This window comes from Mercenaria mercenaria, chromosome 4 (genome assembly GCF_021730395.1).
Source record: "Mercenaria mercenaria strain notata chromosome 4, MADL_Memer_1, whole genome shotgun sequence".
NCBI lineage: Eukaryota > Metazoa > Mollusca > Bivalvia > Venerida > Veneridae > Mercenaria > Mercenaria mercenaria.
The window spans coordinates 11,405,024-11,431,013 of record NC_069364.1 but is presented as its reverse complement, the minus strand read 5'-3'; the positions used below and the strand labels follow the sequence as shown (position 1 = coordinate 11,431,013).

Genomic DNA, 25,990 nt, shown 5'->3' with positions numbered 1-25,990 from the left:
TGGACTTTTCAGGCTTTAGAATGTAGATTTTCAGGCTTTTGCTGTTTGACTGAATCCCTGGCCTGATGCCTATAAGCATTCCCTAATTATTGACTTTATCTGCTGATCAAATGACCCATACCACAGACTGAATAATGAGCTAAACATTACACCCCCTCTGTATAAGTGGGGAATGTCAGTAGATAATCATTGAATGTGTGAAAGGGTTCTTGCTGAGATGGTAAACCATTCACAAATCCTTCAGTGGTTACTTCAAAGCAGAAATCATTATTTTATTCCCAGACATCAAATCAATGTCCAGTATACTGGTAGACCAAGGTATAGTGTATTGGGGTTTTACCTGGGCCCGTATTCATAAAGCTCCTAAGGAGAAAACTTAGGAAAATCCTCAACTTTGTAAAATTTCCTAAACAGCCTAGCACAAAAGAAAAGTGTAAACTTTATAAGATTTATTGTTTATCTTCATTACTATGCCAGACTCTATGTGACAATATTGTTAGACATTCCAACTATCTCGACGATTGTCCACAAAATGCTTTGGAACTTTTCCCTTAGTTAGTCCCTTAGGGAAAATTTTCCCTTAGGAGCTTTATGAATACCAGCCCTGGTTCACAAAACTAAGAAGCTTTCTGGAATATGTGTATTGTTTGATTCATGCAACAACCCTAACCAACTACAAGTTTGTGGCAGTACCTTTTGGCCTTCTAACATCTAATAACAACTTCTCTTCATGTAGTAATAGAGGAGTGAGAATAACTACAGATATAGTGACTTTTGTAAAAGTTGTATGAAGCTCATTGTTTTAGCCAGTCATTTGAAATGGAGAATAAATATCAAATGCACATTGTCAAACTTCCATAGAGACCTGCAAACACTGTGCCAAGGGTTCTAAATCATCCTCTAAGATGATACAGTTACTTTGAACCTTTTCCTGCCCTGTTAGCTGGAGAGGATTTTGCATTTTTGATGCAATAATGTCTTTGAAATTTCTTCTGTGCCCTTATTCATCAACAATTAAGGACATAATGTTAAGAAAGCCATTAATATGCAATTTTTATAATTGAATTTTTTGCTCAGATAACAATGGGACTGTTGAAGAATATACATTTAGGCAAAGTTTCTTTGTATCATACACTTATCTAAAAATGAGAGATCTTTCCAAAAAATATGGTTGGCACAATTTGAAAGATGGAAAGATGTAAAGATGTTGCAATCTCAAGTTTTTTCACATGCATTATGTACAAACACATCAGTCTCTGTCTACAATTAAAATCCTTATACAAACCAAGAAACAGTACCTTTAGTTGCAAACCATTGTGAGAATCTATTCAGTGACTTTTATCCCATGTCAGTATAGACCATTATAGTTTTTAAGTGGGACACTCCCCTTTAGGATGACTTCACACAATTCATATAACTTCAAAAATAGACTATACTAATACCACATTAATTACTGTAATTACCTGGTGTTTCTATATTTACAATGAAGTTTCTGTACAGATTTCAACAAGGTTTAAAAACCAGATAAAATGCCTTTTTCAGTAATTAAAAAATGTTTGCTTTTTTTTGCTTCAAGAGAAAAGTACAAACACATTACATGATAGTTTTGATAAACAAATATCAAGTCCATGATGTAAGGGAAGTAACTCCAACAGCTTTATACAACAAGTATTTACATTAAGACTGACACAGTTATCTCAGCTTAGCTTTAGCTACTTCCCTCATAATGAAACAAGAAAGTATGTTTTAACATTGTAATTTTATTCAATAATACTAAATTGATGAAGGCAGTATAATATAATTGTATAGCATGATGTATGGTACAGCAAAACAATATGAATCAAATAATGACTTTATTAAATACCCTCAGATATTAAGGCAACCAACATTTTTAACAGAATGATATTACAGCGAGGCATACTTTCACACGGTTCATACAGAACATCTAAAAACAAATTTAAGGACTTTTTAAGGACTATTTTACATTTTTCAAGGACATTTCTATCAAAACATAATCAACACAAATGTTATAAAAAAAAATTATAGATAGTCTTTAATCAAATATTAATTCATATCAGAACTTAAGGTAACTGTTAAACTGTCAAAATATCACTTTGTGAGAATTTCTTTCCTTGGTAAAACTAATATCCTTCTGTACCGTAACTGCGAAAATGGTATTGACAACAAAGGGCAGTTCTCGTTGTTTTTTTTCACTTTTAAATTTAAGTAAAATGTCATTTGTATTTCAAAAATATAATCAAGATACTCCATTTACAGCCATTCCAAAGGACATATTGGTAAAAAATTACGATTTTTTTCAAAATTTAAGTACTATTCAAGGACTTTTTCAGCTTTTATCAAATTTAAGGACTTTTTAAGGATAGCCATCAAATTCAAGGACTTTTCGAGGTCTGTGCGAACCATATTTCATACATATTAATGAGTCTTTGGAGATATTGTAATATTCATTGTTTACACAAAACAAACCTACAGCATCAGAAGTTTCAATCAATGGATTAAAATCCAAACTGTCGGTTGATTTTTATATCAAAGTCACCTTTCCACCATTCAAATGGTTGAAAGAATTTCGAATTCATTTTCTTTCAAAATTTAGTCAAAAGATTTTTGTCTCTAATAGATCAAGAATTTCATTTTACATTGCCATGGAAACAAAATGACTGCCATTTTTATTAAAGTTTTATCTTTCAGCTAAATCTGAAAACTCTTTGACTGTCTACACCTAACAGAATAGGAAGAATGAGCATCCACATGTATTTCCCTTAAAATGTGGTATATCTCATTTTTTGGGACATATTTGTTACTTTTTCCAACGTTCTGGTAGAAATTTATTTAGGAACTGAAAGGTCCATAATATACTGGGGAAATCCCTACTAGAAGAGTGTATTTTATTTACTTTTATAAAATGAGTCAATTACCCCTCTTAAAGGTGGTATACAATACTTAAATCTTAATTTTTCATCACATTTAGAAAGCATATATTAAACCTGTACATTTTCAGAAGTGTAACAAATAAAACGAGCAGCTAATGCCTGACAGCATTTTGGCTGGTTTTTTGAATTAGGTGATAATGAGTTAAAGTTCTAATAAAGGCATACAATAAATAACCCCCAAATTAATAAGCACTATTGAAGGAAAAAGGGAAAAAAAAGAAATGGACAGGTAGAAAATGAAATTAAAGAAATAAATTGGTGTAAAACAATGTAAGTAAGAAAAACACCATTTTCAATGTTAATATCCCTGTGACCTTGACCTTTGACCCCAAAATCAATAGGAGACATGTATACATCAAGACCAACAAACGTATGAAGCTTCAAGGTCCTAGGTGAAATACTTATCGAGATATTGAGCGGAAACAATTTTCAATGCTTAGGTCTCTGTGACCTTGACCTTTGACCCAGTGACCCTGAAACCAGTATGGGTCATGTACACATCAAGACCAACATACCTATGAAGTTTCAAGGTCCAAGGTGAAATACTTGTCCAGTTGCTGAGCATAAAACAATTTTCAATGTTCAGGTCCCTGTGACCTTGACCTTTGACCCAGTGACCCCGAAATCAACAAGGGTCTTGTACGCATCAAGACCAAAACAGTAAACCTCACTTATAAGGAACTCGGATATAAGGAACACTCGGTTATAAGGAACAGTTTTCAATTCCCCGATCTAATTCCTTCTTTATTCAATGTAAAAATCCTCGGTTATAGGGAACTCGGTTATAAGGAACACTCGGTTATAAGGAACACTTTTTCCGGTCCCAAAGTATGAAATTCAGTGGAAAACCCCTCGGTAAGTATAGCGAATGGACATAAAGAATAAAAAATATTGAAAATCGGAAATAAACTTAAGAATCGCTGATGAGTAATCTCGGCACTTTCCCGCGTTTTCATACACTTGAAAAAAACAAATGATTTCATGTCTATGATCTTTAGTTTGTTAATTCAAGGCTAAAATGAAAAGAAAATATATAATATCATCATTAACATTTCTCAAATACTACACGATAGCAGACTTGGGATTATAATATTGGATATTATTAGTCTAGTTTTGTCATGATGGAAATATCCTAATAAATGTGCTAATTACGCGTGATTAACAATGGCAAACAGTTCAGTTTACCTTATTTCCAATTGTTAAAATTAAAGCAGGTGCTAAAATAGACAATAGCAATATTATAGGTATAATTTGCACTTTAATCCGTATGTAAGATGCTGTTATCTTGTGTCTGCAAAATAGAAAATTGAACATTTATTTTATATTACTGTTGATGCCTTTTAACATAACATGCAGTAGAGCAAGGTAAGGGGCGTAAGTGCAACATATCTTATAGTCATAATGTAGTGCTCTCTGAAAAAGAAGATCGAAATAACTGACAAAAAATAAACAAAAACTACGGTCATTCTATCCGACGTACATTTTGGCTTAGTTTAGGTTTAAAGGCCGCGTTTAAACACTTTTACGGTCACATACATGCATGCAGTTTACCTTACCATCTCTCCAGAAAAGGACCGGTACTAGACTCGCATTTTTCTCACATACAGATTTATGGTAGGCCCGGAGTGTGAACACGTAGCCCTTTTCAAACGTCAGTCAAATAGTGTTCGACATACAAATTGTGTTCGTTATACAAACCTCGGTTACAAGGAACTTGTTCGATATACGGATATAAGGAACCTCGGTTATAAAGAACAAATTTTAGAGGTCCCAAGCTGTTCCTTATAAGCGAGGTTTACTGTACTATGAAGTTTCAAGGTCATAGGTGAAATATTTGTCCAGATATTGAGCAGAAACCATTTTAAATGTTCAGGTCCCTGTGACCTTGACCTTTGACCCAGTGACCCCAAAAGCATTAGAGGTCATGTACACATCAAGACCAACATACATATGAAGTTTCAAGGTCCTAGGTGAAACACTTGTTCAGATATTGAGTGAACAAAAAGTTTAACATGAGACTCATTATTTTCATCCATCCGCCTGCCCATCCGCCTGGACAGACCTAATCTACAAGCTGGATTTTTCCTCGAAAACCTGGCCAACAAAACTGATCACCAAAATTCTGTATAACTACAAAAAAAGATAGGTTACTGAAGGGTATCAAATCTAGGGATGTACCCAAAAGCTTTACTGCATTTCATACAGCTTTCCCTGGTTTTCACTGTGTGAAAACATGCATACACACACAGCGAAATCAGTAAACCTCATAAGTATAATTTAAGTATCACAGTCTCAAAAACTTCTATGAACACTTTGCTCCACCACTGATAGTTCAGCTACATTAAGAAGTCCATTTCCCGACTAAATCACTACTATGTTCTAGTCAATCTATATGTGCATTCTTGAATCTTCTCCGATCTGGAGGCGGTGAATAGTGACCTTGGCCCTGAAAAATACAAAAATTATACTATTAGTCTTGTAAAATCCATTTAAAATAAAGCTGCTTTGAATTCTATAATTTATAATGTATTATCTTCCACATCCCTTGTGAAATGGCAGTTCTTGACTTCATGAATTGTTCAAGAACAGTTCAAGTACTTTATCAAGAACTTTAAGAACAGTTTTTATGAACTTTGTGAACAGTTCATCAACTAAATATTCATGATTTGTCAATGAATAAAGATACCAGTAACAATGTTCATAAACTTTTAGAGCTCATGAATTGTTCTTAAACATTTCCTGGAGAGTGTGTTCAGTTCATGAACAGCAAAAGCTTTGAAAAACAAGCAAATTCGATGAATTGGAATCCCCCGCCGAAAGGGTCAAAGTTGAGGAACGGCAAAAAAATATATCCAGCAAAAAGTTAAGAATGTTACCAAGAAGCAAATAATTTCATTAGTCAAAATCAAATTAAAAGAAAATGAATGGTTTGTCTGGGTGGGTGGTGGGGCGAGGATACAACAGTTTACATGTTGATTATAAATATTGATAGAAAACGAAAAATGAAAAAAAAAAAAAAAATTGGGGGGGGGGGGGGTGACCAAGGTAAGGTGGTGACCAGGTGTACACAACATGTTTATAATAAATGTTCATGGAAAAGAATGAAAGAAGTTAAAGAAGTTTAATGAAATTCTTCCAATTGGTTGGTTTGTTATGTACAGATCTGTGGATTTTAAACAATTAAAGGGCAATAAGTATATGGAAAATTGACCAATCGAAAAAAAACTTAAAGGGCATCGTCGCAGTATCTTGGTTCATGTCTATTTCAAGTTTGATGAAATTCTACCTGCTAGTTACTGAGAAATGGCTGCAGACGGACATTTTTCATTAAATCAAGGGCAGTAACTCTGAGGGAAATTGACCTATCAAAAAAAAAACTTGACGGGCATCAGCGCAGTATCTTGGTTCATGTCAATTTCAAATTTGATGAAATTCTACCAGTTAGTTACTGAGAAATGGCTGCAGACTGACATTTTTTATTAAATCAAGGGCAATAACTCTGAGGGAAATTGACCAATCAAAAAAAAAACTTGACGGGCATCATCGCAGTATGTTGGTTCATGTTTATTTCAAGTTTCATGAAATTCTACCAAGTAGTTACTGAGAAATGGCTGCGGACGGACGGACGGACTGACGGACGGACTGACGGACGGACAACGCCATTTCAATACCCCCCTCCCGATTTCATCGGCGGGGGATAATTAAAAGAACTTCTTTTATCAGTTCTTGAACTTGGTCTATTCATCAGCTGCTAGTAATACTCAAAGTTAGTATTATGCTGATGAATGTTTCCACTGCATAAGTAAAACAAATATCTGATTTTATTCTTACATTCTTTATCTTCTTTGAAAGGCTTTTTTCTTGAATTTGGGAGCAGTGTAACATGCCTTATTAATTAACGCCTAAAATTCAAAGCAAAGCATTCCAGGCCCATTTTGTTGAAAAAGTTGATCTTCTATATATAGATAAAATATGTAGTTGTATATAAAGCTGCTGGGCTGCTTTCCTAAAACTGTGTTTCATGAACCAGACAAGAACTTTCTAAGAACAACAATGTTCACGAAAAGTTTATAAAGTATTCTTCAACTGTTTGTGACCAGTTCAAGCAGTTGTCTGCCCCTTAAAAAATTCATGATTCTTGAAGGATGAAAAAGGTCCATGAACTGTTTTTACAATGAAGCCTGGATAGGTTCATAAACTATTATTGAAAACTGTCATGGAATGTTCATGCACAGTTTATGAACTTGTATTCTTGAACAATTCAAGAAAAGTTCATGAACGGCCTTTCGAACTTTTGCAAGGGATGTTACGTTTGCTTTATAATAAACATGAAATTCATAGCAAACATTGCACAACATTAAAGTCTCTAACATCTAACATCAAAATCATACTGGTTCCATGAAACATCCTGTAATTATTTTTGTGAAAAAAAACCCAAACAAATCATGTTGAGAATATTTTGTAATTTGTGCTATTAGTAATTATTTTTTTGATATAATCATGTTGTAAACTGAAAACTGATTTTGCTCAAAAATGATGTCATAACAACTGTATGCCAGCCATTAAATCCAACCTGAAATCACTGAGTAAAAATATATTGCAGTTTGTTGGTAATTTCTACATGTTCATAGGATAGGAGGGATTTCATTTCATGCCTTGCTAAAGTAAACTATGGAGAATATTGTATATGGGATTTAGTCACCAAAAGAAGCTAACTCTATTACAGAGGCCAAAATGTATATATTCTGGCTCTTTTTCTCCATGCAAGTGTCCCACAGCCATATCATTGTTGTCACCTTTTTAAATAATTATTAAGGAAGAGGTACATAAAAGAAAATAAAGATCATCATTCTGTGAGTGAAAATGTGGTCAACCCTTCTTAAGGACTGGTTGACATTATAATTTTCTCCTTTACTTCTTTCTGTATCATTTGACAAAAATAAAACTAATGTATTCAAAACTATTTTTTGTTTGTTTTTCAAATTTTAGAAGATATTTCACAGATTAATCTAAATTGAGAAATTTTCACTAAAAATAAAAGTCTGGCAAAAAGCCTTAAAGGCACTGACTTTCAGCTTTAAAGGCACTGACCTTCAGATTGTACAAAACAAACAAGAGGGCTATAATGTCCCTATATCGCTCACCTGTTATCATTGCACTTAAGGACAAGAAGGTCAAAAATCATAATCAAGATCAATCAAAAGAATTATGAGAAAATATAGGTGAAATTTTCTTAAAGTTACTTCAAATAAAATTATTTTCAAATCAGGCCAGTAGTTTCATACAAGAAGTTTTCTGTATAGCCATATGGGAAAATGAGCCCCTCCCAAGGTGGCCACTTTTTCAATGAATCAAAATTATTTGAAGGAATTTGGTAGAGGGTCATCCAAGAAACATTTATGTAAAATTATTTTGAAAATGGACCAGCAGTTTCTGACAATTTTTTTTTCAAAGTTCTATATAGGCATATAGGGAAAATACGCAAAACCCCTTGGGGCCATGTTTTTCGCTGAATCAAAATTATTTGAAGGAATATAGTAGAGGGTCACCCAAGGAATACAAGTCTTGTGTAAAATTGTTTTGAAATCAGTTTTCTATATAGCCATAAGTCCAAAGAACAGGAACAACAAAGGGAAGAAATTTAACCAAAAAGAAAAAAAAATTCTTACAAGGTATAGATATGTCAAAATACACCTAAAAATTGGAGGAACCATCCATGTTGTACCACAGAAAAGTGGTCTTGATTTTTCCCTACGGCCAATAATAAAAAAGTTACTAAATAAGCTATTTATAGTAACATAAACGGGAAGTAATTAAAAAAAAAATTATTGTAAGTGGACAAAAGAAGGATCTGCCAAATAAAAACAAGAGCACTGCAATGCAATGCAAATGCAGAGCATTATACGCACAAAACAAAGTCATATGACCTTTGACCCCTAAGTGTGACCTTGACCTTGAAGTGAGCCATCCGAAAAGCGGTCTGCATGTCGTTTCGATGAGGTGAACATTTGTGTGAGGTTTCTATGAAATCCTTAAAGGGGTTCAAGAGTTACAGAGCAGGAGGGAAATTGCTAACCAACAGACAGATGGACACCAAGGTGATAACATAATATGTCCCTTCGGGCGTATAAAAAGGAATCGAGATCTTATGGTTATACAAGTTGTGTGCAAGTTAGGTTAAAATAAAATCATAAATGAAGTTGCTATTGCGCAGGCCATAACTCTGGAACCCATAATGGAATCTGGCCAGTTCAGTAAAGGAACCAAGATCTTGTGGTGATACAAGTTGTGTGCAAGTTTGGTTAAAACAAGAGCTGTCACTAATGCTGACAAATGCCCCCGCAGCACCTTAACCTTTGACCTTGACCTTTGACCTGGTGACCATAAAGTCAATAGGGGTCATGTACTCAATAAGTACTATTAGCATGTGAAGTTTGAAGGTCCTGGGTGCAGTGGTTCGCGAGTAAAGTGCCTTCATACAAAAAGTTAACATAAGCCCCTGTGACCTTGACCTTTGACCTGGTGACCCCAAAGTCAGTAGGGGTCGTGTACTCAATAAGTACTATCAGCATGTGAAGTTTGAAGGTCCTGGGTGAAGTGGTTCGCGAGTAAAGTGCCTTCATGCAAAAAGTTAACATTGGCCCCTGTGACCTTGACCTTTGACCTGGTGACCCCAAAGTCAGTAGGGATCGTGTACTCAATAAGTACTATCAGCCTGTGAAGTTTGAAGGTCCAGGGTGCAGTCAGGTTCGCAAGTAAAGTGCCTTCATGCAAAAAGTTAACATTGGCCCCTGTGACCTTGACCTTTGACCTGGTGACCCAAAGTCAGTAGAGGTCGTGTACTCAATAAGTTCTATCAGCATGTGAAGTTTGAAGGTCCAGGGTGCAGTGGTTCATGAGTAAAGTGCCTTCATGCAAAAAGTTAACGTTGTGACAAACTAACGAACGAACGGACGGACAGTTGAAAACTAATATGCCTCCCTTTGGGGGCATAAATAAAATCATAAATGAAGCTGCTATTGTGCAGACAAGGTCAAAATAGCTAATTTTGGCCCTTTCAGGGGCCATAACTCTGGAATCCATTATGGGATCTGGCCGGTTCAAGAAAGGAACCCAAGATCTTATGGTAATCATAAATTAAGCTGCTATTGTGCAGACAAGGTCAAAATAGGGAATTTTGGCCCTTTCAGGGGCCATAACCCTGGAACCCATTATGGGATCTGGCCAATTCAAGAAAGGAATTAAGATCTTATGGTGATACAAGTTGTGTGCAAGTTTGGTTAAAACAAAATCCTAAATGAAGCTGCTATTGTGCAGACAAGGTCAAATTAGCTAATTCTGGCCCTTTCAGGGGCCATAACTCTGGAACCCATTGTTGGATCTGGCCAGTTCAAGAAAGGAACCAAGATCTTATGGTGATACAAGTTGTGTGCAAGTTTGGTTAAAACAAAATCATAAATGAAACCACTATCGTGCAGACAAGAAATTGTTGACGCACGCACAATAGTAAATTCTGGGCCTTTAAGGGGCAATAACTCTAGAACCCATGATGGGATCTGGCCAGTTTCGAAAGGAACCGAGATATCATGCCAATACAAGTTTTGTACAAGTTTGATAAAAATTGCTTGCAAAATGTGGTCTCTATCGTGTTCACAAGAAATTGTGGATGGACGGACGAACGAGGAGCGAAGGGCGATCACAAAAGCTCACCCTGTCACTACGTGACAGGTGAGGTAAAATAAGAGAAAATTTTTAAATATCAGGAAATTATTGCTATATTTCTTAAAGGCACTAGCATCCAGACATACAACAACAAAAAAGAGAATTTTATATATAATATGTTATGGAAACACATTAGAATTAGATATTTTTAGATCACCTGTCACAAAGTGACAAGGTGAGCTTTTGTGATCGCGCGGTGTCCGTCGTCCGTCCGTCCGTTCGTGCGTCCGTGCGTGCGTGCGTCCGTAAACTTTTGCTTGTGACCACTCTAGAGGTCACATTTTTCATGGGATCTTTATGAAAGTTGGTCAGAATGTACATCTTGATGATATCTAGGTCAAGTTCGAAACTGGGTCACGTGCCATCAAAAACTAGGTCAGTAGGTCTAAAAATAGAAAAACCTTGTGACCTCTCTAGAGGCCATATATTTCACAAGATCTTCATGAAAATTGGTCAGAATGTTCACCTTGATGATATCTAGGTCAAGTTCGAAACTGGGTCACGTGCCTTCAAAAACTAGGTCACTAGGTCTAAAAATAGAAAAACCTTGTGACCTCTCTAGAGGCCATATATTTCACAAGATCTTCATGAAAATTGGTCAGAACGTTCATCTTGATGATATCTAGGTCAAGTTCGAAACTGGGTCACGTGCCTTCAAAAACTAGGTCAGTAGGTCAAATAATAGAAAAACCTTGTGACCTCTCTAGAGGCCATATTTTTCATGGGATCTGTATGAATATTGGTCTGAATGTTCATCTTGATGATATCTAGGTCAAGTTCGAAACAGGGTCACGTGCGGTCAAAAACTAGGTCAGTAGGTCTAAAAATAGAAAAACCTTGTGACCTCTCTAGAGGCCATATATTTCATGAGATCTTCATGAAAATTGGTCAGAATGTTCACCTTGATGATATCTAGGTCAAGTTCGAAAGTGGGTCATTTGCCTTCAAAAACTAGGTCAGTAGATCAAATAATAGAAAAACCTTGTGACCTCTCTAGAGGCCATATTTTTCATGGGATCTGTATGAAAGTTGGTCTGAATGTTCATCTTGATGATATCTAGGTCAAGTTCAAAAGTGGGTCATCTGCCATCAAAAACTAGGTCAGTAGGTCAAATAATAGAAAAACCTTGTGACCTCTCTAAAGGCCATATTTTTCATGGGATCTGTATGAAAATTGGTCTGAATGTTCATCTTGATGATATCTAGGTCAAATTAGAAACAGGGTCATGTGCGGTCAAAAACTAGGTCAGTAGGTCTAAAAATAGAAAAACCTTGTGACCTCTCTAGAGGCCATACTTGTGAATGGATCTCCATAAAAATTGGTCAGAATGTTCACCTTGATGATATCTAGGTCAAGTTTGAAAATGGGTCACGTGCCATAAAAAACTAGGTCAGTAGGTCAAATAATAAAAAAACCTTGTGACCTCTTTAGAGGCCATACTTTTCATGGGATCTGTATGAAAGTTGGTCTGAATGTTCATCTTGATGATATCTAGGTCAAGTTCGAAACTGGGTCAACTGCGGTCAAAAACTAGGTCAGTAGGTCTAAAATTATTAAAATCTTTTGACCTCTCTAGAGGCCATATTTTTCAATGGATCTTCATGAAAATTGGTCAGAATGTTCACCTTGATGATATCTAGGTCATTTTCCAAACTGGGTCACGTGCGGTCAAAAACTAGGCCAGTAGGTATAAAAATAGAAAAACCTTGTGACCTCTCTAGAGGCCATATTTTTCATGAGATCTTCATGAAAATTAGTGAGAATGTTCACCTTGATGATATCTAGGTAAAATTTAAAACAGGGTCACGTATCTTCAAAAACTAGGTCAATAGGTCAAATAATAGAAAAACCTTGTGACCTCTCTAGAGACCATATTTTTCAATGGATCTTCATGAAAATTGGTCAGAATTTTTATCTTGATAATATCTAGATCAACTTCAAAACTGAGTCACATGAGCTCAAAAACTAGGTCACTATGTCAAATAATAGAAAAAACGACGTCATACTCAAAACTGGGTCATGTGGGAAGAGGTGAGCGATTCAGGACCATCATGGTCCTCTTGTTACTAATTTTTACACTGAAAATTGAAAAGCATTTGTAACCCTTTACTCAAGGTACACTGCCTTAATTATAAATAATCTATATTCAAAAGTTCCTTAAGTACGTATTACCCTGTGGTGTATTAGTAAAGATAGCGGGAAAAGTTTTTAATACCGCATCGGTCTGGGTTCGAAACCTGACCCAGGCATCTTTTTTTTCTTGATTTGACATTTTTAAGATAGTTAAAAAACAACAAGAGCTGTATGAAGACAGCAAGGCTCGACTATTCAACAGCCTTGTCTATTGAAAAAATACATGTCGAAAAAGAGGCATAATTTTTTCAAAATGATCAAACTTCAATTTTTATGAAAGATAATTTTTAGCCAAAATCTGGAGGTCGGTGCCTTTAAACTAAGTTATCGACATATTAAATGTTACAAAAACACATACCCGGTAAGAATGAATGATTTTTACTATTTTTTCCATTCAAAATTGAAAAGCGTCTGTAACAGCTAGGGTACCGAAAGTCAACTGCCTTAATTATAAAGCTTTCTAATTTAATGATCATTAAGTACAAATTCCTCCATGGTGTATTGGTCAAGGCCATAGGAAAATATTATTGTTTTGGCGACTCGGGTACGATTCCTGTTTCAGGCATCTTTATTTTGCATTTTTCAAAATTAGTTTACAAAAAAAAATCTCATTTTCTAATGTTCATAATATGACAAAACTTAAATTCTAAAGAAAGATCATTTTTGGTCAATCTGAAGACCAGTCACTTTCATCATTTTGAAAATATTGTTATAAAACACCACTGAAAATAGTATAAGTTTTGAAACATATTTACTTTGCAAAAAAAAGGCTCAGGTGGAAAACCTAAAAGAAGCCCATTTAGTGTTGCCACTGATTCTTAGTACCAAGTTTGACCCTAATGATATAATTCTATCTCTGTCTGAGATATACTACTTCTTAAAAAAACACACAAAATAAAATTGTTAATCACAATTTCACTCATAATGCCACATCTCCGTTTTCTAAATGTTTACTAGAAGTATACCTGTATATTGCTATATACATAACCACTTGTCAGTTTGTTTATTTGCAAGCTATAAAAAAGAAAACTCATTTATTTCAAATGCTGATCATATGTTAACACTTAATTTTTTCAGAAACAAGAAGCAAAACAAGAGCTGTCCGTAAGACAGTGCTCCCCACTATTTGGCGATTTGACAGTAAAATGAATATATGTCTCAATAATTTTAAGAGACCTCTACTTTAAAAGGAAGAAAAAGACCCTACTACTCAGAGGGGTTAAAGGTCAAGTATGGAAGGGGTACTGACATTCTTTATTTTGATGGAATTCAATTATATCAGAAAGAACAGTCCGAGAAACTACATGCACATAAAGTATAAAGACTTTACTAAACTCTAATTATATTTCTATTTATTTTTTTATTTATTTTTATTTTATACATTATTATAGCAGATGATGATGATAAATATACATTTTAAGTTTCAAGTCATTATCTTATATTGTACTAAAGTTATATCCAGAAAGCGAAGATTCCAAAAAACTTTAAGTATGAAAGGGGCATAATTCTGTCAAAAATACAATTAGAATTATGGGGATTGTAACCACACATGCAGATGATGATTATAAAGAAATGTTTTTACTTTCAAGTCATTTATCTTTTAAACACGGGAGGGGATCCAACATAAATTGTATTCCCAAATGGGCACCGCTTAAATTCATATGTTGTGCTTCCAGTAGTACATATGTGGTAAAACTTTCGCAGAAAAACAGGTGAGGTTTTTATTTGTGATTGCATTTTGCGGAAATGACATTGTTTTGCTAAAAAATCACGATGCAGTGCAACCGAGTATACATTAACAAGCACGTAAGTGCATGTACCTTACCTGTATTTGTAGAAATGACAGAGAAAAACGTATCCTCCATGAAGTGGTATGACTGAAAATTAGCAACAATTTTATCAACAGATGGAAATATGTTGTAATTGCCCTGCGCTTGCTTAAATTTTGCCCTCGAAACCTTCCATATGCAAAACCCCACCCAGAAAAAAAAAATATTATAGCGATCACTTTGCTAGAAAAAATGTTTTGGGGCGAAAAACCGAATGGGATACATATGTTGTGCATTAGACCTTTTAGAACTCCACAGATACTGAGCTTAACTGGTACCTGGATAAAGAAATGAACTGGAAATACGTGTCAAGTATATTTCACATTATTCCAAAAATTATATACATGTATATTAAAGGGATACTATCTCTGCGAAAATCTGTTCTAGAAATCAGTACAGTTCTAGAACTGTTTCCGAACGTAACAGAACAGTACTAGAAGTGTTCCGTAACTCAGTTCTAGAACAATTGCTCTAGAACTGTTCTGGAACATTTTATTGTACAAATCAAGAACATTTGCAGAACAATATTTGGTTCTAAAAGTGTTCTTAAAATGTTCCAAAATAAATTCATGACCTATTCTGTGATTTACAAGTTCTACAAATGTTCCAGAACTTATTTGTAGAACATTTCAAGGAAATATCAATTTCTTCAAATGTTCTACAAATGTTCTGAAACAAAATTCTAGAAGATTTTGTCAGATCAAGTTCTGCATATGTTCTAGAAACAATCTGCAACAGAATTCCAGTACACTTTTAGAACAGTTAAGGGATTTATGTTCTTCAAATGTTCTATACAATAATTGTTACACAAAAATTTAGAAAAACCTGTATAACTTTAACTTCTGAACTGTTCATTCATTAAACATAAAACTTAGGTTTATTACCTTTTACAATAAATGAATAACTTCATGAACTTTTCATTAATGTTCATGAACATTAAATTCATAATGTCACATGATCAGTTTCCATTATTTTGTTGCATGCTGGGAAATTTTTTGCACATGTGATTCAGCAACTTTTGAGAAGTTTGTGCAGCAAATAAGAAGGAAATAACTATGATACTACAGTTAAGAATTGTTTAAAAGGAACATGAGTATACTGAAAATCAAATAAGTAATTATGGTGCTGTCATAAATCATTCATTTAAAAAAAATAAAGTCCTTTTAAAATGTCACAAGTTTTCACGACCCTGAAGCAAGGCTAGTACATGCATCTGAATTTCAATCTTGAGATTAAAGTAAATTATACATTGTTTAACTTAATGTTTTGTATTTTATACAGCAATTGTTTACTTCTTATTATGCTCCCAATCCCACTCTAGTTTACTGTTTTACTCAACATGTCAATGCCCTGCGAAATAATCAGGAATAGTTCTAGAACTATACTAACATTGTTCTAGAATAAGTGCTCTAGAACAGCGCTCATTAGTTCTAGAACATTTAAAGAACAGTTCTATTACGTTAAATGAGACAAATCTGTCCCTGGAATGTTCTAGAACTATTCTGTTACTTTTTTTTTTTATCAGTTGTTCTAGAACAGTTCTGGAACATTTCAGGGAAGATCTGTCCCATTTAACGTTGTAGAACTGTTCTAGAACAAATGGTCAGAACAGTTCTAGAACATCTGTCCCTGAAATGTTCCAGAACTGTTCTAGAACAACTGATAAAAAAAAGTAACAGAACAGTTCTAGAACATTCCAGGGACAGATTTGTCTCATTTAACATAATAGAACTGTTCTTTAAATGTTCTAAAACTAAAGAGCATTGTTCTTAGTACTGTTCTAGAGCACTTATTCTAGAACAATGTTAGTATAGTTCTAGAACTATTCCAGATTATTTCGCAGGGGTAAGTAACATATTAGAAACAAGCACAGCTTTAAGCTTACATATGATGCTGTAGAACATTTTCACTAGGGGTTTATGTGTTGCTTATGTGTGTTGACCTGTGAATGTCGGAAATATGCATGTATAGTTTGGTGTATAGCATATCAGCTGCCAATACGGTCTGCGTAATTATATGTTATTGAACCCAGTGTTCATTTCATGCTTGTTTTACTCCATTCATGTGCGCCTCTATATATATCTTCGGCGGTATTTTGCATTGTGAACTGTGGAAATTGTCTGTCTTTGAATCATGTATGTGCACAAGTTATAGAGCCAAATATCTGAGTCTCGGGCAACGCACTCAAAAATAAAATGTAATAAATACTTTTGGGTCTGGGATTTCAATTCAGGAGGTAATTTTGCTTTGCCCGATACAGAACTATTGGTCCGGCCGCTCCAGTACATAAGATATTGTGGACCTGGCACTTACTTGTGTTGAACTACGCAGTAACTTCGCAAGCTAAACCTATATAGCTTGTGGCAATATAGGAGGGAGGATATATTGCAAGGCACTCGGTCAAAAGTTGTGTGATTATTACTGAGCATGGTCATTAAATTATGAAATATGTCCTGGGCCCTTAATTTGATTAAGTTACCTACCAGACGCAGCTATGTTCTGATTATATGACTGAGTACCTTGCAGTATATCCTCCCTCCTATATTTCCACAAACTATGATAGGCCTAGAATGTGGAGTTGCAGTATACATGTAACAACGTAGTTTTACACAAGTAAGTGCCAGGTCCACAATATCATATGTACATGTAGTGGAGAGCCTGGGCTAGCTTAAGATACTTCAGCGCACCCGTTTATGCTTGATTTGGACGGGAGCTTAAGATACTTCAGCGCACCTGTTTATGCTTGATTTGGACGGGGAGCTTAAGATACTTCAGCGCACCTGTTTATGCTTGATTTGGACGGGGAGCTTAAGATACTTCAGCGCACCCGTTTATGCTTGATTTGGACAGGAGCGCTCTCTAAAGCCGCAACTATAAAACATTTATATATGAAAAAGCTGCATTTAGAGTTTTGGAAGCCAGGAAAAGTCGCAACTATAAAAAAAATAAGAAAAAGCGGCATTTAGAGTTTTGGAAGCCAGGACTAAGCCTGGGCCAGTAGTTCTGTATCGGGCAAACCAAAATACCTCCTGAAACACCCTGACCATAAAGTATTTATTACATTTTATTTTTGAGTTTGTTGCCCGAGACAGATATTTTGTTCCATAACTCAGTTCAAGGACAGACAATTTCCACAGATAACAATGCCAAATACCGCCGAAGATATATATAGAGGCGCACATGAACGGGTAAAGCAAACATGAAAAGAACTCTAGGTTCAAGAACATATAATTACGCAGACCGTATCGGCAACTCATATACTACACACCAAACTAAACATGCATATTTCCGACATTCGCAGGTCAACACACATAAGCAACACATTAACGCCTTCGGATTTAGGAGAGATGCGTAGACTCCTAAGTGGAAATGTTCTACAACATCTAATATAAGCTTAAAGCTGTGCTCGTTTATAAGTTATCCCTTTCATACAAATGTATTTATGTATGTGACATATACTTGGCAGGTATTTCCTGTTCGTTTCGTTATCCAGGTACCATTTAAGCTCAAGATCTGTGGAGTTCTAAAAAATCTTATGCATCACATATGTAGCCCATGCACAATATATGTATCCCATTCGGTTTTTCGCCGAAAAATATTTTTCTGGCAAATTGATCGCCAAATATTTTTTCTTCTGGATGGGGTTTTGCATACGGAAGGTTGCGAGGGCAAAATTAAGCAGGCGTAAAATAAGGGCAACTAAACAACATATTTCCACCTGTTGATAAAAATGTTGCTATTTTTCAGTTATACCACTTCACGGAGGATACGTTTTTCTCCGTCATTTCTACAAATACAGGTAAGGTAAATGCACTAACATGCTAGGTAATGTACACTCGGTTGCACTGTATCGTGATTTTTAGGCAAAACAATGTCATTTTCACAATATTTAATCACAAATAAAAATCTCACGTATTTTTCTGTGAAATGTCTACCACATATGTACTACCAGAAGCACAACATATGATTTTAAGCGGTGCCCATTTGGGAATACATAAGTTGGATCCCCTCCCGTGTTAAAGTACCAAAGAAGCTTTCAAAAATAATTTACATGAAAATAATTCCAAGTATAACACCCTGGTGACCTTGACCTTGGGTAATATGGGCCCAGCCCCTGCACATACTTTGTTTGTATGCTGGACAATGTTTATGTGAAGTTACAGTAAGATATAAGCAATAGTAACAAAGATATGACAGAAAAACAAAGGTTGCCGAAAAACTTTAACCTTTAAAATAACCTAAGTATAACACCTTGGTGACCTTGGGTATAATGGGCCCAGCCCCTGAACATACTTTGTTTGCATGCTGAACAATGTTAATGTGAAGTTACAGTAAGATATAAGCAATAGAAAAGAAAAACAAAGGTTGCCGAAAAACTTTAACCAATTAAGAAAGCTCGATATCACGCCAACACAAACGCCGATGCCAGGGCGAGTAAAATAGCACCCCTATTCTCCGAATAGTGGAGCTAAAAATGGTAAACTCATCAGAGATAAGATTTAATGGTTGCATGATATACCTATATGAAATAAAAGATGATAAGATCATTATAACATACAGATATCACATAACAGGTAACATTAAATAACAATATCACAAAACAGGTCACATGACATAATGATATCACATAACAGGTAATATTACATACTGAATAATACTGCTACCACATAATCCACAAAAGTTAGTCCCTCATGATGTTACAGTAACTGGCCTCTTATGGCATATTACAGTTTTCAAATATGAGTAAAGCATAACAGGTCACATGACCTACTAATGTCCCATTACTTAGTACTGGACATACTTGTGTCATATTACTGGTCAAAAGACAAAACCATTTCACAAAAAAGAACACATGACAAGGTAATGTCAAACTAGTTGGTTGTCTTCTAACTGAAAACAAACATGTGTCAAAGCTCAAATAAATAAATATAATAATCTATATGAAGATATAATCCCTGTCTAATTTTGAAACTGACCCTGACCCTGATCTAGAATACATATGGAGTATAAAGCTGCACTCTGCACATAATCTTGTTATTGTGAATATGTGATGCAAGAGGGGTTTCAACCTTACTGGAACACATTATTTCAAGCATAATAATATTGTTCAATGGTCTGTATTTTATTGTAACAAATGTTTTATTTGATATAATTATGTTACAATGATAACTCATTCTGCAACACTTTAATCAAGATGGCAAAGTTGTATAAATTAAGTTTATCGGTCAAGTTATTTTCATTTGTCCTTCAACTCAACTCTAAACCATTTTGGGGAATTTATAGTGCACTTCTGCATTTGTCTTCTTACCATAGGCTGTTGTTTTGGCTGTGTTCTCCATTCCTCGACTGAAGATAAGAAATTGGCTTTCCTGGTTTTAAGATTTAAAATGGTCCAAGTCTGTTTAGATATATTAAAGGCTAGATGTTGGAAAACAATATATTATACAGTCCTTAAATATAGACTATGGGCACACAAGTATTCATTAATTATGAATTTAAGCTTTACTTCAGTTAATTTGTTGAAAATTCAGATGTCATTATATTTCTTTATCCTCTTGAAGAAAAATCAAGTTTTATAATCTTCAGTTTCTCAAGATCACTGACATCTTTTCTTATGTAGCACAACCACCAGTGCCTACTCCAGGTTCCATCTTAATACAACATGGTCTTATAAATAAAGTTTTTTGGAATTCTTTAATATATTTGTATCATAGCTCGGTGTTTTTCTTAACAAATTTGGTGCAGGTAATTCGTATACACTGAGTACAGGGTGCGGTAACAACAAGTGTGCAGGTATTTAATACCCGCATGCTCACACCCTATTACCTGATGTCCACTACGCCGAGGGATGCGGCTGCCACAGAGGTAGGAAATCAATAACGATGAGTAGTGGTGTTAGTCTTTTGAGCTGTATTTTTTCATTTCGACTTTCCATGAAAATATTCTGGTGCAAGCATACGTGTAAATGCCTTAACATATTATATAATTAATCCTGGTCGCCAACTTTGCGAAATAAAGGATAATTCAGCTGTATAAATTGGACGTTTATTAAAATTGATGCGAAAATCATATTCAACGGCCCAATTTGAAGTGTTTACAAAATAATTTGATCGGATTTACCTCACACGTCAAACGATCAATCATCTGGGGATAATCCTAGCAAGTTTCAAGTCTGTCCGTACGTCTACACCGACGTTCTGACCCTCCAAACGGACCCGGGTATAGTCACACATGATAAACTTTACCGCAGAGGGCATTTTTAAATGATGCCCATCCCACCGAGGAGTCAAAATATAGGATACCGTTTACGGCAGAGGGAAATTTGGTGTAAAAACGTCTATTCTGGCTGTTTGTTTCGCTTTTAAGACTTTGGAGGTCATGGAATCATCTGCAGTATGCATTGTTTATACTTATGTTTAAAAATGGGCGATTTTCAATGGCGAACACCGCTGTAACACAGTGTTAATCAGTCTAGATTGTATTTCTATCTCCGACATTGCATACTATCTGCTACATGTATAGATAGGTTCTGCTGCTGTAAATGTTCATTTTGTAAATCCATTTTTGTTTCAATTTCTTTTATGATGAAATATACAGAAATAATGATATCTTTAGTCCTGGCACTTACGTTCTTGCAGGATTCAGTGTTGAAGTTACGGTTAATATTAGATATTAAATCGTTTTGCATTTATTATATACAGCTTTCATTTAAATACACATCAGATCATATAGTTTAACACAGTTTGTCGAGTAGTATATTTAAGCATATATATTTGATATATACGAGAATTGTTTTTAAAAAATGCCAAGACACTGATTTGCAGCTTACGCTAGAGTGATTGACCATTTAGCTACATGGGACTGGAATAAGATGAAAACATTTGGAATGCTGGATATAGGACAGAAAACATATACCGACGTGATTCCAAATGAAGGTGAACTATTCATTTCTAGTGACCGTGCAGCGTGTGGGCATTTATCGAAGTTACAGGGCAAAATATCAAAATTGAATACATCTTTAAAGTTGTCAAGAGAGATCGATCAAAATGAAATCTTCATTTCAGACAGTAACTCGGTAATAACAGGTGGTTTAGTTATTTTCATTGCATTTTGATAGATCTCTCTTGACATGAAAATTAACTAAATGGTCAATAACTCCAGTGTTAACTTCAAAATCATTTTACAGTAATAACACATGTATGCCTTCATCTTTGGTTCTGGAACTGAATACAAAATAAATTGTTTAGAACATTTCTGTAAACGATTAATGAATAACAGCTTTATTCAGAACCGATCACTTGACTTATGCCATTGACAACAAATACATTAAAATTTTCTAGCCTAACTGATCTTCTATGTAGAACTATATGTTACTATTAGTAGCCTCTTAGTATGAAAGCTTGATAATGCAAAACAATTTGATATTTGATATTAACCTGTATTCAACACTGAATCCAGCAAGAACGCAAGTACCAGGACTTAGGATTCCATTGATGGCAGCAAATATCTGTATATTATGATAAAAAAAAGAAACAAAAATGATTTTACAAAACGAAGACTTTCAGTGGCAAAACAACTCTATACATGTACGGTATCGGATTATATGCAGTGTGGGAGATATATATAAATACAGTCTAGACTGATTGCAAAACGATTTATCATTTAATATAAACCGTAAATTCAACACTGAATCCAGCAAGAACACAAGTACCGATACCAGCAGGACTTACGATATCATTATTTCTGTATATTTCATGATAAAAGAAATTGAAACAAAGTTGAGTTTACAAAACGAAGACTTATAGTAGCAAAAAACAACGTCAGAAATAGAAGTTCAATCTAGACTGATTAACACCGTGTTACAGCGGCGTTCGCCATTGAAAACCGCCCATTATTAAACACAAGTATAAGCTATGCATACTGCAAATAATTCCATGAGCTCCCAGGTCTCAAAAGAAAAACAAACAGCCAAAATAAACGTTTTTACACAAAATTTCCTTCTGTCGTAAACGATATCCTATATTTTGACTCCTCGGTGGGATGGGCATCATCTAAAAATGCCCTCTGCGGTAAAGTTTATCATACGTGACTATACCTGGGTCCCTTTAGAGGGTCAGAACGTCGGTGTAGACGTACGGACAGACTTGAAACTTGCCAAGATTATCCCCAGATGATTGATCGTTTGACGTGTGAGGTAAATTCGATCAAATTATTTTGTAAACACTTCAAATTGGGCCGTTGAATATGATTTTCACATCAATTTTAACAAAAGTCCAATTTAAACAGGTGAATTCTTCTTTATTTCGCAAAGCTGGCGACCAGGATTAATTATATAATATGTTAAGGCATTTACACGTATGCCTGCACCAGAATATTTTCATGGAAAGTCGAAATGAAAAAATACAGCTCAAAAGACTAACACCACTACTCATCGTTATTGATTTCCTACCTCTGTGGCAGCCGCATCCCTCGGCGTGGTGGACATCAGGTAATAGGGTGTGATGCTAGTTACCGCACTGTTGGATAGGAAAGTATGCCAGCGTGTCTGGAACAGTAGACAGCGAAGTGTATTTTATTGATTTTCTGCTCTAGCATTGGTTTATTTTACCTGGGCTTTACACATTTGTAAAGCAAAGATTTTAAGTACTCACTGAACTGCTGTATATGGCAATGAGGAACGCCTACAACTACCATATATGGATGGCTATGATACAAAACAGAAAGAACATTAAAACTCTCGGGTAAACGATTTATACTCGGGGGCTACGCCCCCTCGTACAAATCGTTTACCCTCGAGTTTCAATGCTCTTTCTATCACAAACCGGTAATTTCCTGAAAATTGCCCATCATTTTGTACAGTGATGAGCTGGCCAACTTTGCATTTTTATATAACTCTGCTTCTTTATTTCAGAAAAAACAAGAGCTGTCCATAAGACAGCCAAGCTCGACTATTCGAAATATTGTCACTGAAGCAGGAAATTATTACCCAAAATGTTAAATATCAAAAGAGTTTTAAGTTCGAAAGGGGACATAATTTGACCAAAATACATATCAGAGTTATGGGACTTGGTGCTATCAACAAGTTTTATAACCCCGAAGAAACATGTTAAGTTTCAATTCAATATCTGCATTAGTTTTGGGGATAGTAACTTGCATGTAAAACTTTAACCAGAATTTTCTAAGTCCAAAAGGGGGCATAATTTGCTCAAAATACATGTTAAGAGTTATGGAACTTGACCCAGTGAGGTTGGTAATTGACCTAGAAAAAGAATAAATAAGTTTCAAAGCTATATGTCTTTTGGTAATAGCTGTATGTACTTGCACGCAAAACTTTAACCAGGATTTTCTAAGTCCAAAAGGGGGCATAATTTGCCCAAAATACATGTCAGAGTTATAGGACTTGGTGCTATCAACTAGTTTTATAACCCCGAAGACACATGTGAAGTTTCAATTTAATATCTGTAGTAGTTTTGGAGATAGTTACTTGCATGTAAAACTTTAACCAGGATTTTCTAAGTCCAAAAGGGGGCATAATTCGGCCAAAATACATGTCAGAGTTATGGGACTTGACCCAGTGAGGTAGGTAATTGATCTAGAAAAAGAAAAAATAAGTTTCAAATCTATATGCCTTTTAGTAATAGCTGTATGTATTTGCACGCAAAACTTTAACCAGAATTTTCTAAGTCAAAAAGGGGGCATAATTTGGCCAAAATAAAGGTCAGAGTTATGGGACTTGGTGCTATCAACTAGTTTTATAACCCCGAAGACACATGTGAAGTTTCAATTCAATATCTGCATTAGATTTGGAGATAGTAACTTGCATGTAAAACTTTAACCAGAATTTTCTAAGTCCAAAAGGGGGCATAATTTGGCCAAAATACATGTCAGAGTTATGGGACTTGACCCAGTGAGGTAGGTAATTGATCTAGAAAAAGAAAAAATAAGTTTTAAATCTATATGCCTTTTAGTAATAGCTGTATGTACTTGCACGCAAAACTTTAACCAGAATTTTCTAAGTCCAAAAGGGGGCATAATTTGGCCAAAATGAAGGTCAGAGTTATGGGACTTGGTGCTATCAACTAGTTTTATAACCCCGAAGACACATGTGAAGTTTCAATTCAATATCTGCATTAGTTTTGGAGATAGTAACTTGCATGTAAAACTTTAACCAGAATTTTCTAAGTCCAAAAGGGGGCATAATTTGCTCAAAATACATGTTAGAGTTATGGAACTTGACCCAGTGAGGTTGGTAATTGACCTAGAAAAAGAATAAATAAGTTTCAAAGCTATATGCCTTTAAATGATAGCTGTATGTACTTGCATGCAAAAACTTAACCAAGGTGTGACGCCGACGCCGACGCCGACGCCGACGCCAGGGTGAGTAGAATAGCTAGACTATTCTTCGAATAGTCGAGCTAAAAACAATGGTTTAAAATTAGAGAGAAACTCCTAACATGGATGACATTAGTTTTTAATTGTCAGTAGATTGACATTTATTGCACTTTTAACCCAATTTTATGACAGATATTTGGTAACTAGGTTATCTTTATATCTGGCTTCATTTAACACATTTTTCGAATTTTTATAAGAAGAGTTAACCTTCAAAAGCTAAAGTACTCTCTTCTTTGTCACATTACAAATCAAAGTGCAAGGTTGTTATCTATAAGATAACACTGACACTACATTGCAAAAATTTAAAGATTATAATTATTGTGCATGCGCTTAGTCAGAGGTTTAAATTTTAACTGTTCAATGACAAGATGAACACCTCTTACTTAAATAGCAAGTAAGGGGTTAAAAAGACATATGAAATTCTACCTACACAAGGAAACATAGTCAGTAACATTTATTCCAAGAAATCAAACATTTGTTCAAGAATTGTTAAAAAGAAAGAGAGTGGAACCAGAAAATTGCTCGTCTGACACAAAATAGTTCATATGTCCATTTGAGCTTCAGTCTCATCATACAACCATCATCAAGGCCCCCGAACCAAGTATATATAGTCATATTATCCTGCCTGTCAACAGCCCTTGAACCAAGTATAGTCATATTATCCTGACTGTCAATAAATGTCATTGAAATTCTGCAGTAGACATGCATTTATCATGTACACAATGCCTTCTTGGTCTAGCTGACTAACTTTTTGACCATTATATATAACTTGCCTCCGTAACAGGTGACAATTTTATAACATACATGCTGACAATGTAGCAATTTATTAGTGGTGTAACATCATTTTTTCAACGCTCAGACATATTAACTGAGGGTTTTATTAAAGGGAATTCACCTGTCTCATCATTTGTGAATGCATTCATGTTACATGCATGCAAAAACACAAATTATTTATTAAATGA

The 25,990-nt window shown here is 35.0% G+C and overlaps 1 protein-coding gene across 3 annotated transcripts in view; it reads right to left on the bottom strand.

Annotated features, from left to right (window-relative positions):
- Positions 1 to 1,646: 1,646 nt before the first annotated feature.
- The window catches only part of LOC123551002 (rab-like protein 3), a 49,958-nt gene continuing 25,614 nt past the window's right edge, over positions 1,647 to 25,990 (bottom strand). The window contains exons 7-8 of one of the 3 annotated variants that reach the window (XM_053540441.1): positions 13,773 to 13,821; positions 1,647 to 5,397 (exon numbers count right to left, since the gene is read on the bottom strand). In XM_053540441.1, coding sequence (XP_053396416.1) covers positions 13,783 to 13,821 — 39 coding nt within the window. In that variant the 3' untranslated portion in view covers positions 1,647 to 5,397; positions 13,773 to 13,782. The remainder of the gene's footprint in view (positions 5,398 to 13,772; positions 13,822 to 25,990) is intronic. The other 2 variants (XM_053540439.1, XM_053540440.1) reach the window with 2 other exon arrangements.